Source organism: Pararge aegeria, chromosome 1 (genome assembly GCF_905163445.1).
Source record: "Pararge aegeria chromosome 1, ilParAegt1.1, whole genome shotgun sequence".
In the NCBI taxonomy this organism is placed as follows: domain Eukaryota; kingdom Metazoa; phylum Arthropoda; class Insecta; order Lepidoptera; family Nymphalidae; genus Pararge; species Pararge aegeria.
This window is the reverse complement of record NC_053180.1, coordinates 6,345,718-6,365,084: the sequence shown is the minus strand read 5'-3', so window position 1 is coordinate 6,365,084 and position 19,367 is coordinate 6,345,718. Positions and strand designations below refer to the sequence as shown.

General features: G+C 37.4%; 1 protein-coding gene across 1 annotated transcript in view; it reads right to left on the bottom strand.

Annotated features, from left to right (window-relative positions):
• The window catches only part of LOC120637362 (zinc finger protein Xfin-like), a 41,085-nt gene that overhangs the window by 3,807 nt on the left and 17,911 nt on the right, over positions 1–19,367 (bottom strand). Inside the window, exons 3-5 of the mRNA XM_039909178.1 lie at positions 2,549–5,246; positions 1,782–2,415; positions 818–1,026 (exon numbers count right to left, since the gene is read on the bottom strand). Of these exons, the coding sequence (XP_039765112.1) occupies positions 818–1,026; positions 1,782–2,415; positions 2,549–5,246 (3,541 nt within the window). The remainder of the gene's footprint in view (positions 1–817; positions 1,027–1,781; positions 2,416–2,548; positions 5,247–19,367) is intronic.

Below are 19,367 nucleotides of genomic sequence, written 5' to 3'. Positions count from 1 at the left end.
AAGGATTATGCAGTCTCAGATAAATGTGGGCTGAACAGGTAGTGGTATGGCAGTAACATTAAACCCATGTCGTAGTAGTTTTTAGTTTCTACAATGCATCGTTTAAACGCTTGGCAGCACGTCTTCGCCAGACAAGACCAGATCAGACAAGAGAAAATTCAGAAGATCCATGGTTCATTTTATTTAAATTTTCTTTTTATTTAGGTTTCCACTACAAATTCTATAATAAAATACCTTTACCTATAAAAATGTAAACTCATTCGATGTATTCAAAACTAAATTAGCTTCTTATATATTAAGTAATACCAATAAATTTAAAGACGAATACATTGAAATGAGTGGATAATAGTAAAATTGAATTTGGTAATGATGAAGTGTATCAATTTATTATAGGAAATTGAGTGACTTTGGTGACCTAACCTAGTTAGCCCTTGACTGCAATCTCACCTGGTGGTAAGTGATGATGCAGTCTAAGATGGTAACGGGTTAACCTGTTTGACAGTTATATTAATAGGGTGGTAACTAGCCACGACAGAAATGGAATGAAATGAAATTTTATTCGCTGAATATGAGCTTACAGAGGGTCGTATTATAATATAACATACCTCCATATTCTACTATTAAGCATGCGAAATGTAAAGTGCACAACAAGAACAACCATTACATATGTCTGCAAAATCTTATTGAGCAAGCATTGAAAAGTTATTAATTTAATTAAACAGGTAATATCAATGTTATCATAATAATGTCAAACTAATATAATTTTTAATTCGAAGATGCCCACTTACCTAGAAAAGAAATTAAAAAGGTTTCTTACCCATTAGTAGTAGCGTCTCCTCTGGGCGAGGACTCCTCGTCATCTGTATCCTCGCGATGCTTTTTCCGGTGTCGGAGCATGCTGTGTTTGAGGGTGAACCGGCGCCTGCACAGGTCGCAGGCGAACGGCCGTTCTCCGGAATGGGTCCGCATGTGACGACGTAGGTCCTCGGCTGACCAGAAACGACGGATGCAGAAGGCGCAAACGACCTAAGTGAAATAATGGGAATTTTTAATCTCAGAATAGGTTTAAAAAATTAAAAAAAAAATTTAAACTAGCTTCGTCTTCTTCTTTCCCTGGGCTTGTCTCCGTACTTGGTCGGCCGGAACCTTCCGTTTTACGTTGAAACCATTATTGTATTGTGTACATTGATAACTAATAAAAAAGATTTTGTATAAGAGTAATCTCATACAAAATACCATAATGATTTTAATTTCTTTATTTTATCGTTTATGTCCCACAGATTGTGATTACAAACGTAATCACAATCTGTGGGATATATTTAATATTAGCTTAAACACTGCTATAGGAGATCTCTTCGTTAGAGATGATATAAAAACGACAGAATTTTAGGATGTAATGTAATGTATGATATGATAAATGTAACCCATATCTCTTAGGCAATCGTGGCTTGAGTTCTTATCCAACTAAGCAACTTTTGCTTTGAAATTATTACATGCTTTTTTCAAGCTTATAGCGAGTGTTAATTTTTAGTTACTCCTAGTGTAGATAAAAACACTGCAATAAAAATATAAATTGTATAAAGTAGTGATGGAAAAGATCATGTATGTTTATATTTTTTAGGATCTACCTTCCGAACCGTTGCATTGGTACGTATTTAAATGAAGCAGAATTTCTGTATAGTGATCAAATAAATGAATTTTGAATTTTCCTGCTTCTATCGTCAGTCATTGTTGATTACACCTACATCAAAAATATAAGGAAATTTACACTTGACTCTTACCTTTCTATTAGCATGATCCGGAAACTTTCCTCTCTCGTCATCATCAGCGCTTTCACTGCGGTCACTAGCTACGTCCAGAGCTCCCTTGCTCACCAGCTGCTCATATTCCGCCAAATGAGCTGAAGCCAAGTGCCCCAACGCACCAGTTCTATCTCCAAAGGATGCCTCACACAAATGGCACTTGAACACCAAACTCGCATCGGCCTCTTCGTTTTCTGGATTCGGTGAGCTGGGCTGCGAATCGCCTGCCGCGTGTCGAGAGCTCATATGTTTTTTCAACGTGTCCATAGAGGAAAACGTGCTGGTAGGACATGAAGCGCATTTGAAGGGCCGTTCTGGTACCGATCTGTCGTTCTGCGGCGGGTTCATCTCCTGGATAGGCTCAGCTAATATGGCTTTGGCAGATCCACCGTGTTTCCTCAGCAGGTGGCGGTCGCAGTTGGATTTGGTGGTGAAAAGAAGCGGACAGTGGGGACATTTAAAGGGTTTTTGGCCGGTGTGGGTGAGAACATGTCGTCGGAGGGATGAGGACCAAGGGAATTTGCGGTGGCAGTAAGGGCAGGATACTCGGTTTGGTGCTAGGCTGTACGCGGACTTCTTTTTCGGTGGCTGGGTCCCCGTGTCGGCGTCTGACCTGCAAAATACATACGTTAGTAAGTTACCCAAAAATTTTGGTTTTATAAATTGTAAGATTTTCTTAAAAGTAAGTCTGTCATCTACATTAAACTGCAATGGAATTTAAGTGATAAGAAATGCTGTTTACTTACTTATTTTCATCGCTCCCGGAGTTATTGCCTTCACTGGTTGAAGCTACCAAGCCTTCTTCGTCTTCCTCTTCATCACTACGCGTTGGCACAACAGATAATATGGGTTCTTGGGTCGGTATAGGGTCTTCCCCTGAATCTGTTTTCTCGGTGGTGATTGGTATCGGCTTATTTATAAGATTTCCCGCTATTTTAAGATCAAAGTCCTTATTAAGTTCTTGCTGACGTGACGCCATGAGAATCTCTGCTGCAGCTCGATGGGCGGCTGTATTATCTTCAGGTTTCCGATCTTCGGGCTCCTCGTCGATAACCAATGCATCTTCTTCATCTTCCTCATTATCGGCAACTTCATCTGAATCTCTTCTGACTGGAGACCGGTCGGATTGTAGAGGTCTTTCTAAATGACGAGCCAATAAGGCATATTTGACTCGGTCAGCTAGAGTATCGGTTGAGGGGTAAGGTGGGGGTGCTCTTGGCGCTGGACGCCTAACACTCCAGTGTTGGGGGTGCTGCTGTTTAACATGACGCTCCATATTAGATCTTAATGTAAATCTAGCTGAACACTGCGAGCAAGAAAACGGACGTTCAGTGCGATACCGTCTTTGTTTCTGCTTTGGCATAAGTACACCATTTTTAATGACCATTTTAACGGAATCGTTTTGAGGTACAATATTGTTGTTCAACGGACGTGGAGATTCAGGGTGGGGTGGTGGTGTCGATGAGGTATCAACTTGAATAGGCTTTATATCTTCTTCTTCGAGCTCTTGTTTAGGCTGAGTTTCTGGCTCGTTCGTTACAATTCTGCCACCAGACATACTTAAACCACGGATTATTTCCTTCTGTATCCGTTGCTTTATTTCCGTTATTTCTTGAGAGTCAGTTGGGTGGGGAAAAAAAGAAGTTTGAAGAAAGTATGGGTTGATAGGAAAAGAAGGTGGCAATGGCAAACCTGGTAACCCAGGCACAGAACTGGCATAGAGTTGAGATAGTTGAGTAGCATAGTATGCAGGATCGATTTTGGGTAGAGAGGATTCAAAAAGTCTTTGTTGAGCTAGAAGTAATCTTGTTTTTTCGAACGCCGAAGCAGCGGCAGTTGCGGCAGCAGAACTGTCAAATGCTGGGCGCGGTGGAACTTTCGGTTCATCATCATCCGTATCTCGTTTTTTCTTACTGAGATCTAAGACGTCACAACTGTTGTTATCACTTGTGCTGAGGTCTACCGGAGCTTCTTCGTTATAGCTTTCTAGAGGAATATCATTGGGTTTAAATGATAGATCGGGTGGTCTATATTCCGGTATTTGGGTAAGTTGCCCTATGCCTTTCACTTTTATCCTGGGCATGGGCATGGGATGTTCAACTTCTCTTGGCGTTAATGTAGGTGTATCGGGTAAAGCTTTTGTAAGAGATGTGACAGGATGTCTGTCGGTTATGAAAGTGGGAGTGTAATGAGTCAATGGTGTATTCCGACCTGTAGGTTCACTGCGTCTTTCAAGTTCAGGTGTGTGGAAAGCCAGCGATCTTTTGACTTCTTCTCGTGCAAGTTTCGAGTTGACTTCATCATTGTTTGGATCCTCTGATGGATGATAAATAATTGAGCGTTTGACATCTTCCCTCGTAACTTTTGCGTGCCGATTGCGTAAATGGCGTTCACAATTTGCTTTTGTGGTGAACGCATAGTTGCAAACAGCGCATTCATACGGTCTGTCTCCATTGTGTGTGCGCATATGCCGAACTAGAGCTGCTTTATCTAGCGATGCATGGGGGCACATGTTGCACTGATAAGGACCAGGTCCAGTGCCACTGAGATGTACTCTGTTATGCCCTTTTAATGCTCTAAGGTTTGGAAATTTGGCGGGACAAAGTCGACATGGAAATTCGCCACGCAGCTTCATACGTCTAAACTCTGCCGCAAAGTTGTCCTGAGTTTCTTCTTGATCACGATCCTTTACTAAAGTGTCCGGTGGAGTTAGAACGGCGCCTTCGAGGGCTACTCTGGTTCCTGTTAATCTTTCTAAGAGACTTCCAGCTGATGTTACATTCAAAATGGACTGTATGTCCGCCAAATCTCTTGCTGCATCGATATGTCTTATTCCATTCGACAGGTGTCCATCATCGAATTTAGGCGTAAAGCGATCCATTGGAGGTGTCAGCGTACCGGGGATACCCAAGGACCTATTTCTAAGATCCAGTTTTGCAAAGAAATCCTCTCTTCGATCACGGTCTGGACTGCACATTCTGGTGGCTGCAGAGCATGTTTTTCTATGGATATTCAAGATTTGTCCAGATGGGAAATCTCGCAAACAGTGTTCGCAACGAAACCGTTGCTCCGATATTGAGATATGGGGACTGTGTATGTCGCGATATTTCTTTCCAGAGTAATCGATGTAATCATCAAATCCGATTCTGGTGTCATCACCGTGTGCAGTGAATCGGTGGAGATCGAAAGCGTTGATGGAGTCGAACCGCTGGAAGCATTTCGGGCACTCAAATCGCGCTGTTCTCTTGTCCAATGGAATAGGAGAGGGCGACGTTGACGCCGCCCTTTTCCGTGCTCTCCTGCAGTCTTCCTCCTCGCTCCTATCTGACCGATTATCACTATCGATGCTCGTAGTCCGCGTCGCACGCGTTTCGTGGTGTTCGATCTTCATGTCTTCTTGTTCAGTGTCAACTTTGGCCTCGCTGATGTCCTCTGTTTTGATTTCTGCAACAACAAAGGAGCGTGTTACGATCCGTGGATCATGTTTGAATAACGCGGACCGCTTTCATTTTCCTATTCCAAGAAATCCCGACAATAGATGAGTCAGACGACTCGCTTGTACAAATGTAGTTTTATTAGAATTTATATAATGAGATGGCGTTTATTGTGAATCAGTTACAATCAGCTAATAGATTACAGGAATGAAAGGGTGATGTAAGCGATTTTACACTGTAATTAATTACGCAAAATATGAATATCGGCAATGCAGTGGCTGTACTGCAAACTTTTGTTATTAAAGATTATTATTCCGCAGCAATATAGAATATGAGGTCCCGTCGTGACCGCAGTTTTCTGAGTATGAATCAGTCATCATCCATTGTCTTAAGGACGGCAAAACGTCAGGCACGTATCGAAACTTAAAAAGGATGCCGATAACAATCCTGCGATATGGTCTCCTTGAACAATGAATTTGCCTAAGCGTACATAAATGTTTCATTACGGCTGATCGATCGTAAAAGTCCTTCCATACACTAAATAGATAAAAATCCGAACGATTGTTTTAGTAAGTACCTACGTGTAAAAAAAAAATCAATTATTGCTTTAAATAAAATCAGAATAGCTTTAACCTGTACATAAGTACCTACTCATCTAATGTAGAGACTATTTTAAATCTTTAAAAATCTGTTCATTGTTAAGATATAAACCATTCTGGATATATAAAAATAAATAAAAATCAACCTGGTTAATTCACATTCACATAAAAATAACAGTTTTTATTAGTTGGTCGATTTGCGTGTTTATTTTTAAGGTAGAAGGGGAAGGTACCTACAATCTAAACTTTCGACGACTCGTTCTATTAATTCAATAATGATTGTTTTTTTAATACTTTTTATTTTTACACCACGTGAAGTTCAGAAACAAAAAAAAAGAACAGTAATTTCAAGTACGTAGTAAGATACAAAAGGCTGCCTTATTTAGGATTAGGAAAACTAAAAATGATTGCGAGTTATTTGAATTAATTGTTATTTTTGGGATTAAAATATCAGAAAAGATCCGAACTAGTTCGGATCTTTTACAAAAAACTAAGTTAGTTTAATTTTTACCATTGGTAGACGTAAACGATATATTACTAAGTAAAAAAAGTGATTTCGTATACTTAATAACAGGATAAAGGCTTTCCACGTTACTTCAGTGATGCTATATTGGATCGCGTTAGGTATGAGGTGTTTTCGTCGGCCGCTGGTTGGCTAGAGGAAAATCAATACTGACATCTAGTCCGCAAACGCTCTAGATATACTAGTGGTAGGTATAGTTGTGCCGTGTTGAGTAGGCTGCCGTTTTATTGACGTTTTTGTGGAGTAAAATATAATAGGATGCTGAAAAAATGTTTTCACTTCTCTGTACTTAGCTAGGTAATATTACCTACTGTAATGAAACCTTTTCATCTATACAAATAAATTTTTCAGTTATTTCGAAATAATAGCGTTTTAATACTCCTATAAGATTATTTAAAAGAAAGGACCAGTGGGAAATTTCATCCTACATTCTTTCGTTAAATTCTTATGGCATCAACCGTGAGATACCTTATCATCATTCTCCTGACGCTTTCCCTGGGGTCGGCCCTCCTGATACTTGTCCGCATTTAATACCGTCTTGTGTCATTTCTGGTTTTAGGCCCAGAGTTTTCATGTCATTAAAAACGGTTTTAGTCCAGGTGTTAAGTGGGCGTCCTCTACGTCTTTTATGAGCTTTTCCACCACCTTTCTCTAACCGTGAGATACCTATATACTAAATTATATCTACTAAAAAATATAATGATGGAAAGGTGATGAAAGTTCGTATGACATTTTTCACAAGTTGTGTAAATAAAAATTAGTAGATATTTTTGTGGTCAAAGAAAATGGTGCACCTTCGGGATTTATAAAAATTATATCTCCATAGGGGTTGAATGGGAGATGAATGTTTATTTGTTAGAACTCTCAAAAATCTGGAACTACCAGTCGTATTTGAAAAATCTTTTTGTAAATGAAAGCCCAATTTAGGAGCCGAGCGACTAAAGTAAAAGAGTAGTTATATCCCCATAGGGAGTGAATGGAAGATGAATGTTTATTTGTTAGAACTCGCAAATATCTTAAACTACCAGTCGTATTTGAAAAATCTTTTTGTAAATGATAGCCCAATTTACGAGCCGAGCGAACAAAGTAAAAGAGTAGACGGGTGACACGGAGTATGCGATGGGTCGTGGTAGAAGAGCGAAAAGCATTTGTAATAGGTAAGTCGCAGGCAACCAGTAGTGGTATTTAGCAAAAGCTCGTTTCTTTCATAATTTGTGTTATTTACTCTAATTATAGGAGATTTATTATTTACTTATCTTTATATGTAGATAAATCACATGTCAATGCTGTTTATGTAGCTATTGTGTACGTATAATTTTGATAAGGGAACTGTATGAAGTTTTCCGTTATATGAAAGATAGGCATCAAAAGTAAATAGGTATAGTGATAAAGAGAACATTCTTTATTCATACTTGCTTATCTCAAAGGTAAAAGTTAAAGAGTATAAAGAGGTATTTCCCCTAAAACGCACACTGCGCTATAAAAAACACGTATGGTTTCAAGGAAGTTACTTCCGAAGTCATTGTTAAAGCGTTACGGGCTTACATGATCTCAATCTGATATCTTAATAATAATGTGTTTATGGAAGTATTTTCCCTAAAACATAAACTGTAATTATGTATTAATTTTAGGAAATCCCCGAAGTCATACTACAGATTACATTTATTTAATAAATAAACTCATTGGTGTTTGCACTGAAACGCAGGCTGCACCATACAATAAGTATTAGTCATTTATTAATCTGTGATCTATTAAAGGACAGCGACTGCAGGACCTAGCGAGTTTACAGAGGTGTTTTCCCAAAACAATTTGAATGGTTATATATAAATGATGTAAGAAAGGTTTTCTTATGTTAGCGAAATCTGAAGTTAGTTTAAGAAAGGTTTATTTTTAAATCTTTATTTTAAGAAGCATCTGTCTTCCTCCGTTAAGTTAAGAAGAAGAAGAAACACTTTATTGCCCGTATAACATACAGGAAAAGAAACCGTAAGGAGTATACAGTACACAATGTAGACATGCAAAGGCGGCCTTATTGCTGCAACCAATCTCTTACAGGCAACCTTTGTAGATAGGACTTACAGCAAGAGAACGGGATAGTGCCAAGAGTGAAGTAAGGTTAGATTAGAACATAAATATTCATATCATTTACATTAAATTGTGTAATTACTACCCATTTATTACCTCGGATAATTGCGCTTTCCGAAAAATTGTCTTATACTCGCTCTGGTAATTATTTATCAATCTAAGTAATCCAAAAGCTTGAGATGGCAGATTGAATTTAGTGAGGATTTGGCAGCGAGCAGGCCATTGACGATGGGACCCGCCATGCATTGGGGGGTCAAGACCTTGGCGAGAGTTATAGGTCTATCGAGGCCCGAGGGACACACAGAGTTTTTAGTGGGTGCAAGTCCCGCATAACTGCTTCGTTTCCCCCAACAGAGTAGTATGTAGTATGGGTCAGGCATTTTCTTTTTTTCTTTAATAAAAAAAAGACTGTATTTAGTAGTGCTATCCTACAAAGAAGAAGTGCAATAAGCAAAGGATAGCAAAACTAAATGTACCATTTGAAGATTTTGGATTAGATCGATTATTTATTTATCTTTAACGTTAGTTTCCAAGTAAGCGGGTATTTTTATTTAATATTTTGTAACCTGCCTTCATAGGTTTTTTGGTTGATTCCATTTATCCCTATGGTCCGGCGACCACCACCAGTTATTCTTTTAATTGGGTTATTGAGATGCGAGTACCTACGCAATTCGATGATGCATGCTTTCAAATCACGCTACAGTAAATCCCGAATACCCATATGATAATAATGATGTAAGAAAGGTTTTCTTATGTTAGCGAAATCTGAAGTTAGTTTAAGAAAGGTTTATTTTTAAATCTTTATTTTAAGAAGCATCTGTCTTCCTCCGTTAAGTTAAGAAGAAGAAGAAACACTTTATTGCCCGTATAACATACAGGAAAAGATATGATGTAAGAAAGGTTTTCTTATGTTAGCGAAATCTGAAGTTAGTTTAAGAAAGGTTTATTTTTAAATCTTTATTTTAAGAAGCATCTGTCTTCCTCCGTTAAGTTAAGAAGAAGAAGAAACACTTTATTGCCCGTATAACATACAGGAAAAGAAACCGTAAGGAGTATACAGTACACAATGTAGACATGCAAAGGCGGCCTTATTGCTGCAACCAATCTCTTACAGGCAACCTTTGTAGATAGGACTTACAGCAAGAGAACGGGATAGTGCCAAGAGTGAAGTAAGGTTAGATTAGAACATAAATATTCATATCATTTACATTAAATTGTGTAATTACTACCCATTTATTACCTCGGATAATTGCGCTTTCCGAAAAATTGTCTTATACTCGCTCTGGTAATTATTTATCAATCTAAGTAATCCAAAAGCTTGAGATGGCAGATTGAATTTAGTGAGGATTTGGCAGCGAGCAGGCCATTGACGATGGGACCCGCCATGCATTGGGGGGTCAAGACCTTGGCGAGAGTTATAGGTCTATCGAGGCCCGAGGGACACACAGAGTTTTTAGTGGGTGCAAGTCCCGCATAACTGCTTCGTTTCCCCCAACAGAGTAGTATGTAGTATGGGTCAGGCATTTTCTTTTTTTCTTTAATAAAAAAAAGACTGTATTTAGTAGTGCTATCCTACAAAGAAGAAGTGCAATAAGCAAAGGATAGCAAAACTAAATGTACCATTTGAAGATTTTGGATTAGATCGATTATTTATTTATCTTTAACGTTAGTTTCCAAGTAAGCGGGTATTTTTATTTAATATTTTGTAACCTGCCTTCATAGGTTTTTTGGTTGATTCCATTTATCCCTATGGTCCGGCGACCACCACCAGTTATTCTTTTAATTGGGTTATTGAGATGCGAGTACCTACGCAATTCGATGATGCATGCTTTCAAATCACGCTACAGTAAATCCCGAATACTATATTGAATCATGACTGACGTTTTGTTTACGTCATTCATACAGATCGGTGTAACTATTGTTAATAATGAGTTATTCGTTTACTTATTATATAATACTGTTGTAGAATTATGCAGTCAGTGGGACATTAATGGGCTGAGGATAAAAACACACCTAAAATGTATAAAAATATATAAAGCTTTCCACGAGAAACAGATTAGTAAAACCTTAAAAAATTTATAAAATCGGACTCTTATAAGTCAGCGAATAGTGAATTTTGCATAAGTCTTGAATAGGCATATAGTTATTAATTATATTCTACTCGTATCATTTATACATATTATATATATATTTTTTTTAATTTTCAACAGTGAAATTATAAAAGAAAAATACAAAACACTATTAAAAATTAATAAAAAAAAAACCACTCCTCCGCTTGCGTGGCTTTTGAGTACCCAAGCAACCGGTGGTCAGGGCTCCAGAGTGAGGAACCACCTCACAATACGCGCCGTTTTAAGGACTCTGCGCGTTCTGTATCCGACCCTTGATCCAACAACCAAGCGAAAGCTTCTTAAGGGTCGAAGCTTTTCGCGAGAAGACCATTGACTGAATCGACGATCGAAACAATAACGGTCGACTCTACACCCCACATTATTATTGTTGTTATTTATTATATTAATAATAATAATAAATAATAATAATGTGGGTATATTCGGTTATCAAGAAAAAATGCTGTACCTACCTGCGCTATATTTTTATTATTTTTCTTTCCGAATGACATCGAGTCGAAAAGGATGACCATGATATTGTGAAGTGAGCTTGTCCGTAGTTCAGGGTGCCAAAACGATTGAAGACTATTATAAGTAGGTTTATTTATGGGATTAAGCGGTGATAGCCTAGTATATAGGACTTCGACTTCACTTTCTGAGGGCCGAGTTCGAATCCCAGCACGCAGATCTAACTTTTCTGAGTTATGTGCGTTTTAAGCAACTAAAATATCACTTGCTTCAGCGGTGAAGGAAAACATCGTGCGGAAAACTACATGCCTGCGAATTCTTAATAATGTTGTCAAAGGCGAGTGGACCAAACCGCACTGGGCCAGAGTAGTGGACTACGGTCTAAACCTTTCTCACTGTTGGAGGAGACCCGCGCCCTGTAGTGGGACGGTAATTGGTTTATATGATGTGATTAATTTGCAGGATAAACTTGTAACCAATTTCGTCGCATAGCCCGACTTATGTTCGACTTCTAAAAGTCGTATTGTGATATAGCTAGCCTACAAGCTTCCTCAAGAATTCCGCTATCAAATGCAAAAAACTATTATTTTTAATTTGACAGTTAAAAATTAGCGTGTTGTAACTAATTATAAAACTCTGCTTTATTATAATTATAGAAATATAGATACTATAACATATAATCGAATTATTATTAGCAGAGTCGGGCATTTCGTAATAATATACGATCCATTTCTATTGCTGTTCTAATATAGATCAGTGTTTCCCAAAGTATGGCAGCCTGTTAGCCAGTGGCAATCATACATGCAAAAAAGCACAGCCTACCCTAAAATAACCTGTATAGTAAAAGGATTTATCCATTTCATGCGGTAAGGTATATCAGCTTTATCCCTTCTACCTATTTTCTGAACCTACCTTCCAAACTGTTGGAAGAGCCAAAAGTGCTTATAAACTAAGCCTACTTGAAATAAATGAATTTTTAATATGAATTTTTAGATCGGCCCCTGAGATTGTGCACGCCACTGCAGTTACCCACGAGAGAGCGGCGTGTACTTCCCCTGGGCCCTGCTACAGGATAGAAGGCCCGCGCTCTGTGCGGATTTATTCTGTTATGTTAGCGATAGGGCCCGCAGTTGATCACTAGTGATACGAACATGTCTACTTGAAATACTGACAGACAAAACAAGCGAAGTAAGCATTAAAAAAAAGTGAAAATGTACATGAAAAAAAAACACAAAATTGTTAAAACTAAATAAATTTTCTGCGTTCTACTTTTCATGTTGTGAACGTATGTATAATGTGGCGGTATCGCAAACAGGTGTAAAGCTGTCTAACAGACTTTTTAATAAACGTGGCATAACGTAGGAATTATGCAGTGTTTTGCAACCCTCAGATATTTGAGAGCTTCTGTCAGCCGTCAATGAGGAGTTAAACTTTTTAAGCCATTTTTTTACATGCTAGTCTATCTTCTTTATTCAGTATATATATGTAATGTTTGAAATTTTTTGTTTTTTTAATATTTGCTTAAATTCAAACGATACTTTAGATATGTTGAGAAGCACTGGTATAGGTAATACAATGCAATATAATATATATTCCTTTGAAAAAGGCTCAATTTTCGATGACGCGTCAGCCCAATGCTTAGGTATCTCATTAATTGGAAAATACAGACACCGCAAATATATTATTATGTATCCGTTTTCACGCTAGTTTAGATAAAAACATCCGGTCTAGTGTTCAGAGTCGAATTACATTGGTATTCATATGGATGTAGTTACCTACCTAAGAAATAAAATTTATTTGTAGCGTCTAAAACACACACAAAATACCTACCTGTTTTTTAGTATATTTAAAAAACTTTATTTTTAAGTAGGTGTAATATAAATTTGTGATTCATTGTTAGGTCCTACTAGTAGTATAACATGTACCTACTTAGGTATATTAGTAACACGTTATGGACCATGTTCGAAAGACAGATTTATATATAATTACTAGCGGACCCCAACGCCACCTGTCGGGCTAATTTGTGAATCTAAACCATCCAGGGTGCCACGCAAACGTATACCAAAAAATTCAATCAAATCGGTCCAGCCGTCTAGGAGGAGTTCAATGACATACACACGCACACAAGGAATATATATATCTAAAGATTATTATTATTCATTATAAGTATATGATTAAGATAAAAGATTAGGTTATCTAGCTACCGGATATAGGTACGATCTGTGATATCGTATTTCGCCTTGCTTCAAATTCATCATTCATTCCAGAGCAAAGTGCAAAAATAAAATCTAAATATATTTTGTTCTAAGAAATATTTGTATCATCACGCAATAAGAAATACGATGCGATTATAAGTCACTCGCTATTACACCGTGTTGTAACGGTATTTTGGTGAGGTATCTACACCTCACCAAAATATGCTCAGGAAACCAGCAATACGCATTGGTTTGGTAAGAATAATTGTTTACGTTATTTATTATAGAAAAACGGTGAGAGTAAGACTTCAGTTTCCCTTTCAGAGAGACCAATGCCCTTTTTCACTAAACCTAGGCATTGCCTAAATCGAATGCCTAATGATTAAGGCGAATTCTATAAAAAAAAGCGTTTAACCAACTCTTAGGTAATAACTATTGGTTAACGGTTAATAAGCCTAGGAATCTCCTTCGATTAGGCGTTACTTATTTACGCATTGCCTTGTTCGTCGTTAATGGAAACAAGTACAATTTCGATCCGCAACACGCGCAGGTCTAACTTTTCGGAGTAATGTGCGTTTTAACCAATTAAATATCATTTGCTTTAAGGGTTAAAGGAACCATCAAATTCAATAATTTCTTTATTCATGTAGGCCTATCACAGGCGCTTATGAAGCGTTCAAACATATATGTTTACATAATTTTAAGGGAATGGTGATAACTTCGTTCGGAAATTTAAACCTAAAGCTACGAGGGTTCCAAACGCGCCCTGGTCTAAGAAGAGCCCACAACAAACTTAGCCGGTCACTAGGGATCCTAAGGAAACCTACATGCCTCAGAGTCCTGCATAGGCTGGCGAAGTTTAACAATCCGCACTTAGCCAGCGTGGTGGACTACGTGCCCCGTAGTGGGCTGGTAACGGGTTAGTAATGATGAAGTAAATAATTTTGTAATTTTGCGTATTATGGGGTAAAAACTGAAAATATGTATTTGGATTCAAAGAAATATCTTGCAATTTATGTATATATCAGAAGAGTCGATCACGTTTTTTTAAGTTATTTGGTGAAAACGTTTTCTGATTAAAAATATATAATAAGCCTTAAAGAAATTAACTAAAACATATTATGTTACATTTCTGCGAAACATATCATATTACACTGATGCAAACGATTGCAACATAGCATCATAAAATCTTTAATATAATAAGAAACTTTTAAGCTTGTTTAGTGAACTAGGATCGAAGGTATTACTTAACTTATGCTAGCTTAAACATAAGGATCAGTATTAATAATACTATCCCTATTCCTATTATTACTAATATTACTAATATTATAAATGTCAATGGAAGTGTGTTTGTTACGCTTTCACGCAAAAACTGCCTAAATGATCCTCATGAAACTTTGTACACATCTTCTTGGAAGTATTAGAAGTAATATAGGATACTTTTTATCGCGACATTAAGCTCGGTTCCTTTGGGAGAGGGGATGAAAGTGTTAGACAATTTTACACCATAACTCCCGACAAATTATAACCGATTTAAATAATTATTTTTGTACTACAGAGGTATGTGTTTAATTTTGCCCAAACTGTGGTTGGAGATAGATGAAAAAACTCCTCAGCGGACAGCAGCAACCCCCTTATTTAAAGATACCCTGAATACTTGAATTTTTTTAAGAACTACAAATAAATTTAACACCTCATCAAAAAACAAAATCAAACGCAGACGAAGTCGCGGGCAACAGCTAGTGTAGAATAATCCTGCCGATACATACCGTGAAGTAGCTACTTCATAAAATGTTGCAAATTCAATTCATATTATTAAATTACCTACCCACAAAAGCTGTTGTACTTTTATAATCCTCAGACCTTTAATGTCCCAAGCCCCCTCTTTTTTTTATCCCACTAAAATCTCACCTGGTGATGACGCAGTCTAAGATGGTATGGATGGTGGATAGTGGTTGGATGGACGGATGATGGATCCCTCTAAACGGTGTCTACACGACATCGCACCGAAACGCTAAATCAAGTAGCGGCAAGCGACCTAAGCCGAACCAGACTACCCCAGAGAATATTTATAAATTCCTAAAATGTTCCTGCCGAATCTTCTGTTAGAGAGAGATTTAGAACTTTGACCCTCCCCGCTTCCTCAATGTGGGTTGGTGGGCATTGGCATTAGTAGGTCATGTTAGTGATAATAACTGCAGGATCAAAAGCTGAGCCGATAGGCTCTTCAAAGTTCAATTTTCTAACACCGTGCTCTAGCATGTTTTGACCTGACCAGGGATTTACCCCACTAGTTTAAATTAACCCTGTCTCAAAATCCGTAGAACATTTAAACTACTAGATAAGGAGGTAATTATTTATAATTTGTTTATATTTTCACAGATTAGCCAATTTCAGGTGTAGGTACCGCTACGTACTGTAGGTTTCCCGCCTTTTTTCAATTCCCTGTGTCTGCTAGTAGATTCGCCTAACCTGAAGGGCGCCTAGCATGCGCGCCATGAGACATTTATGACGAGATAATGGGGAGCCATTATCTCGTCATTATTTTCTAAGACAGTTTTCAACAACATAGCATCGGCGAAGCCTCCCATCGAAGAAAAACGAAAGATAATAAATTATTTTATTGTTACACTTCGGTGTAAAAATAAGAATCGTTTACGCAAACTAAGTTATCGCCGTACGCGGTAACTGAGCATTATTATAAAATATTGAAATTGGTCAGTTTTGTTTCGTAGAATTATCTTGAAATGTAAATTTCGGAAGAATCAATAAACTTTTGTACTAAGCGATTTCATGTTCAATTTATCGGAACTAAAATGCGTACACTGGGCAGTTTTTTTTTAAAACGTATATAAGCGATTTCCAATTACGCAAAACAAGCATAAAGAAGTAAACAATAATGGATAACAAGTCAGGGCTTGGAAACCGTAAAAACCTTCAGACCGATTTCGGTCATTAACCCTAGTATCGGAATAAATTCGGTTAAAGTCACCGTTTCGGTTTTTAACCGGATAAATTAAGAAACCTTGTTAAATTTTGCTCAGTTGACTGAAATTAAATGTAATTAGTTCTTTATGGAAATTTTCGTGTGTTTCCTACAGTCATTTTTGGACTGTGGGTTATCTGTCAGTCAGTCAGGCCTTCAATAGTTATAGTTTTTATTTGAGTTATTCACCCTGATAGTTGCAAGCTCTCGCAGGTATTGACCGTTTTCAGGCACGAGTGACATAAGTAGTTATGCAGTCATAAAATTCTCAGCAGAGTTCACTCAAGTTCATATACGGAGAAAAGGTGTGACATACATGCCTGCGCCGTGACTTCCTCCTTCCCGCTTATTCGGAATTTAAATCGACCTATCACCATCCAGACAATATCAGCTCCTTAGTGCGTCGCTACGCGGTAATATAGCTCTTATCGCTACCGCTGTAAGGCTATGAGTTTTATAACGGTGATATTATAATTTGATTGATATGGCCGGGACGTCGTCAATACCGCTTTCTGCCACACTCCAACGAGCTCAACGGTACTGAATTACACCATGTATCTTTAGCCCTCATTTATGGGTGTCGCCATAGACAATTACTGGCGATTTCAAAATAGTGCTGTCAAAGGAATTTGCGACTAACATCAATGCACATAGAAGTACTTTTAGAATGAATGAAATGCAAACAGATACGTAAACGATAATATGTGACTAGTGGGTGGTTATTTTCTAGTCTATGGTAATTGACGTTGTGTCCGACTACCGTCAATTTGACTCAGGGTAACTTAAGAGTACGCTGGCCAGTAGCTTGTGTCTTGCGTCAGCGATTTTCTTATACAACTCCTTATCGCAATGAATCTATAACTACTCAACAGATCGTAAGTTGCATGAAGCGAATAAAATCATAAGCGTTATCTTAATAGGAAAGTTTCACTGTGTAATTCCTGCGTCTATTCCCAATTATCACTGTAAACCATTTTCAATACTTGATTGTAAATTATTTTCATGACATTTTTAATTATCTTGAGAATTAGGTACTTAATGACTCCTCAATCCTTGATTAGGATTTCGTGAGCTGTTTGCGTCACTGAGATATCGTTATTTAGGTAAGCGCTAAATGGATACTACAAAAGGTTTTTTAAAGGTTTCATCGGTTGTAAGAACGTTTCCTGCGGTAAGGAAATAACGTTGCGACGTGCGAAGGAAAAGTAGACTATATGAACTAAGAAATATAGACACATTAGGAATAAACCAATATCAAAAAATTTAACTTTATTAATAAAGTAATAAAGTTGTGTTTATCAATTTCAGGTTCATTTGAATAAAAATATCCTAACGTCCAACGTTAGGATATTTTTACTTTTCGCAATAACATTGAATACAAAAATACTTATATAAAATTCAAATATCCGTCTGGATTTCGAAGTGCAAATTGGTCTACTCTCAATTTAAATTTCTTATCGAATGTTTTGATAAGAAGCGTTTTCCATATTTGACTATTTACTACTATACTTTAAGAAACTTGTTTTGTTTTTACATAATTATGTAAATATAACTTGAAACTCCATTACATGGTGGTAATATAAAAAAAAAAAATACAATACTCTTTTTTAAAATTCAAGGGAATTACAAAGAATTTGTTAAATCGCTTAGTCTGATGTAATAAGAAATTTATATAATTAGTGAAAATAAGTAAAAAATTTAAATTTGATAAGCGTTTTGACGGTTTAGGGGCTATGAAATTTCCATATCAAAATATATGTAATAAAGGATTTGATAATTATTAGTTCATTTTGAAATAAATTAATACAGCTATGAATTCCTGACGCACCTCTATATCCTGAATTCCTGATGCAAGGCGCGGCCGCCATTTTATGATGGAATAACGAATGCAAGTCAGGAGTGCGTCTTCCGTGACATTTTTAACGGTTTCTTTGCTCCTGCCACGCTGCCACCTAGTTATGATGCCGTGCTCACAAATATCGGAGAAAACTTACCTGTCCACTAGTATTTATTTAAGCTTTATACGTTGGTTTTATTATTTTCTTTATATTTTTATAGAACTCCTATAATGTTTGTTTATTATTCGCTTTTGTTTGCCTAGAAGGGATCGCTATGTGAGCGATAAGGGCAATTTTTTATACTATGTTGCTTTTATGTACTTTTGTATGTTGTTTCATTGACAACCCATACTTTTATTATAAATGCGAAAGTGAGTCTTTTTGTTCAAGTAGTAGTGGTCAAGCCGAAAGTACCCATTTTTGGCTTACTAATATTAAAATTTTGAAAGTTCGTTTGTCCCATCTTCACGCCTTAGTTAAGACTAAGGAACCAATCCATTTTATTTTTGGCATAGAGTTAGTAAAAAGAACGGAGAGTAATTTAGCCTACTTTTTATCCCAGGAGAACAAACATTTATCACGAAATTTCTAGAAAACCGTAGTAAGTGCGAACGGAGAACGCGGGCAGGAGGTGCCTATAGCTTGCATTTTGGAGATGGAAATCGGGCTTTATATAAAACTACTTTACTTTATAAAAAACGGGCAAAGTAGCGGGAAGGTACTCGTTTATAAACGTCATCACTTTATATAAGTTGTACTACCAAATCGAATCGATGAAGCGCCAATAGCTTTCTCTCAACGGAAAACCGTTTCAATTAGTGCAGGCGTGAGTGTTCATGTGATAGAATGCTAATAGCATGCTGAGGGCTCACGTAGGGTTGCCACTTAAAAGATTTAAAAAAAAAATTGCTGTTTCAAAAATATAGGATAGATTTGTTCAACATTTTTTGTTAATTTTTGTATACAGCTGGAAGTTGCTGGTTTCTCGTTATAAAATTCCATACGTCCTTTCCGTCGCCAAATTTTATCGAAATCTGTTCGGCGCAGTTTAGGCATGAAAACGTAACAAGCATTATCGAGAACTCTCAAGCGTGCCTCACGATGTTTTCCTTCACCATTAGAACAAGTAATAATCGATCGCTGGTGATCAAACTCGGTCCCGCCGAAACCGAGTCCGACCGAAGTGGATATCACCGCTGAAAAAATTAAATCATATAACATCGTAAAATCGGACGATTGCCAGCCCTGGCAAAGAGATGGCAGGCGGTAAGAGGACGCACGTGTGCACAATTCCTAATGATATGACACCTCTGGGTTTTAGCTCTTAAG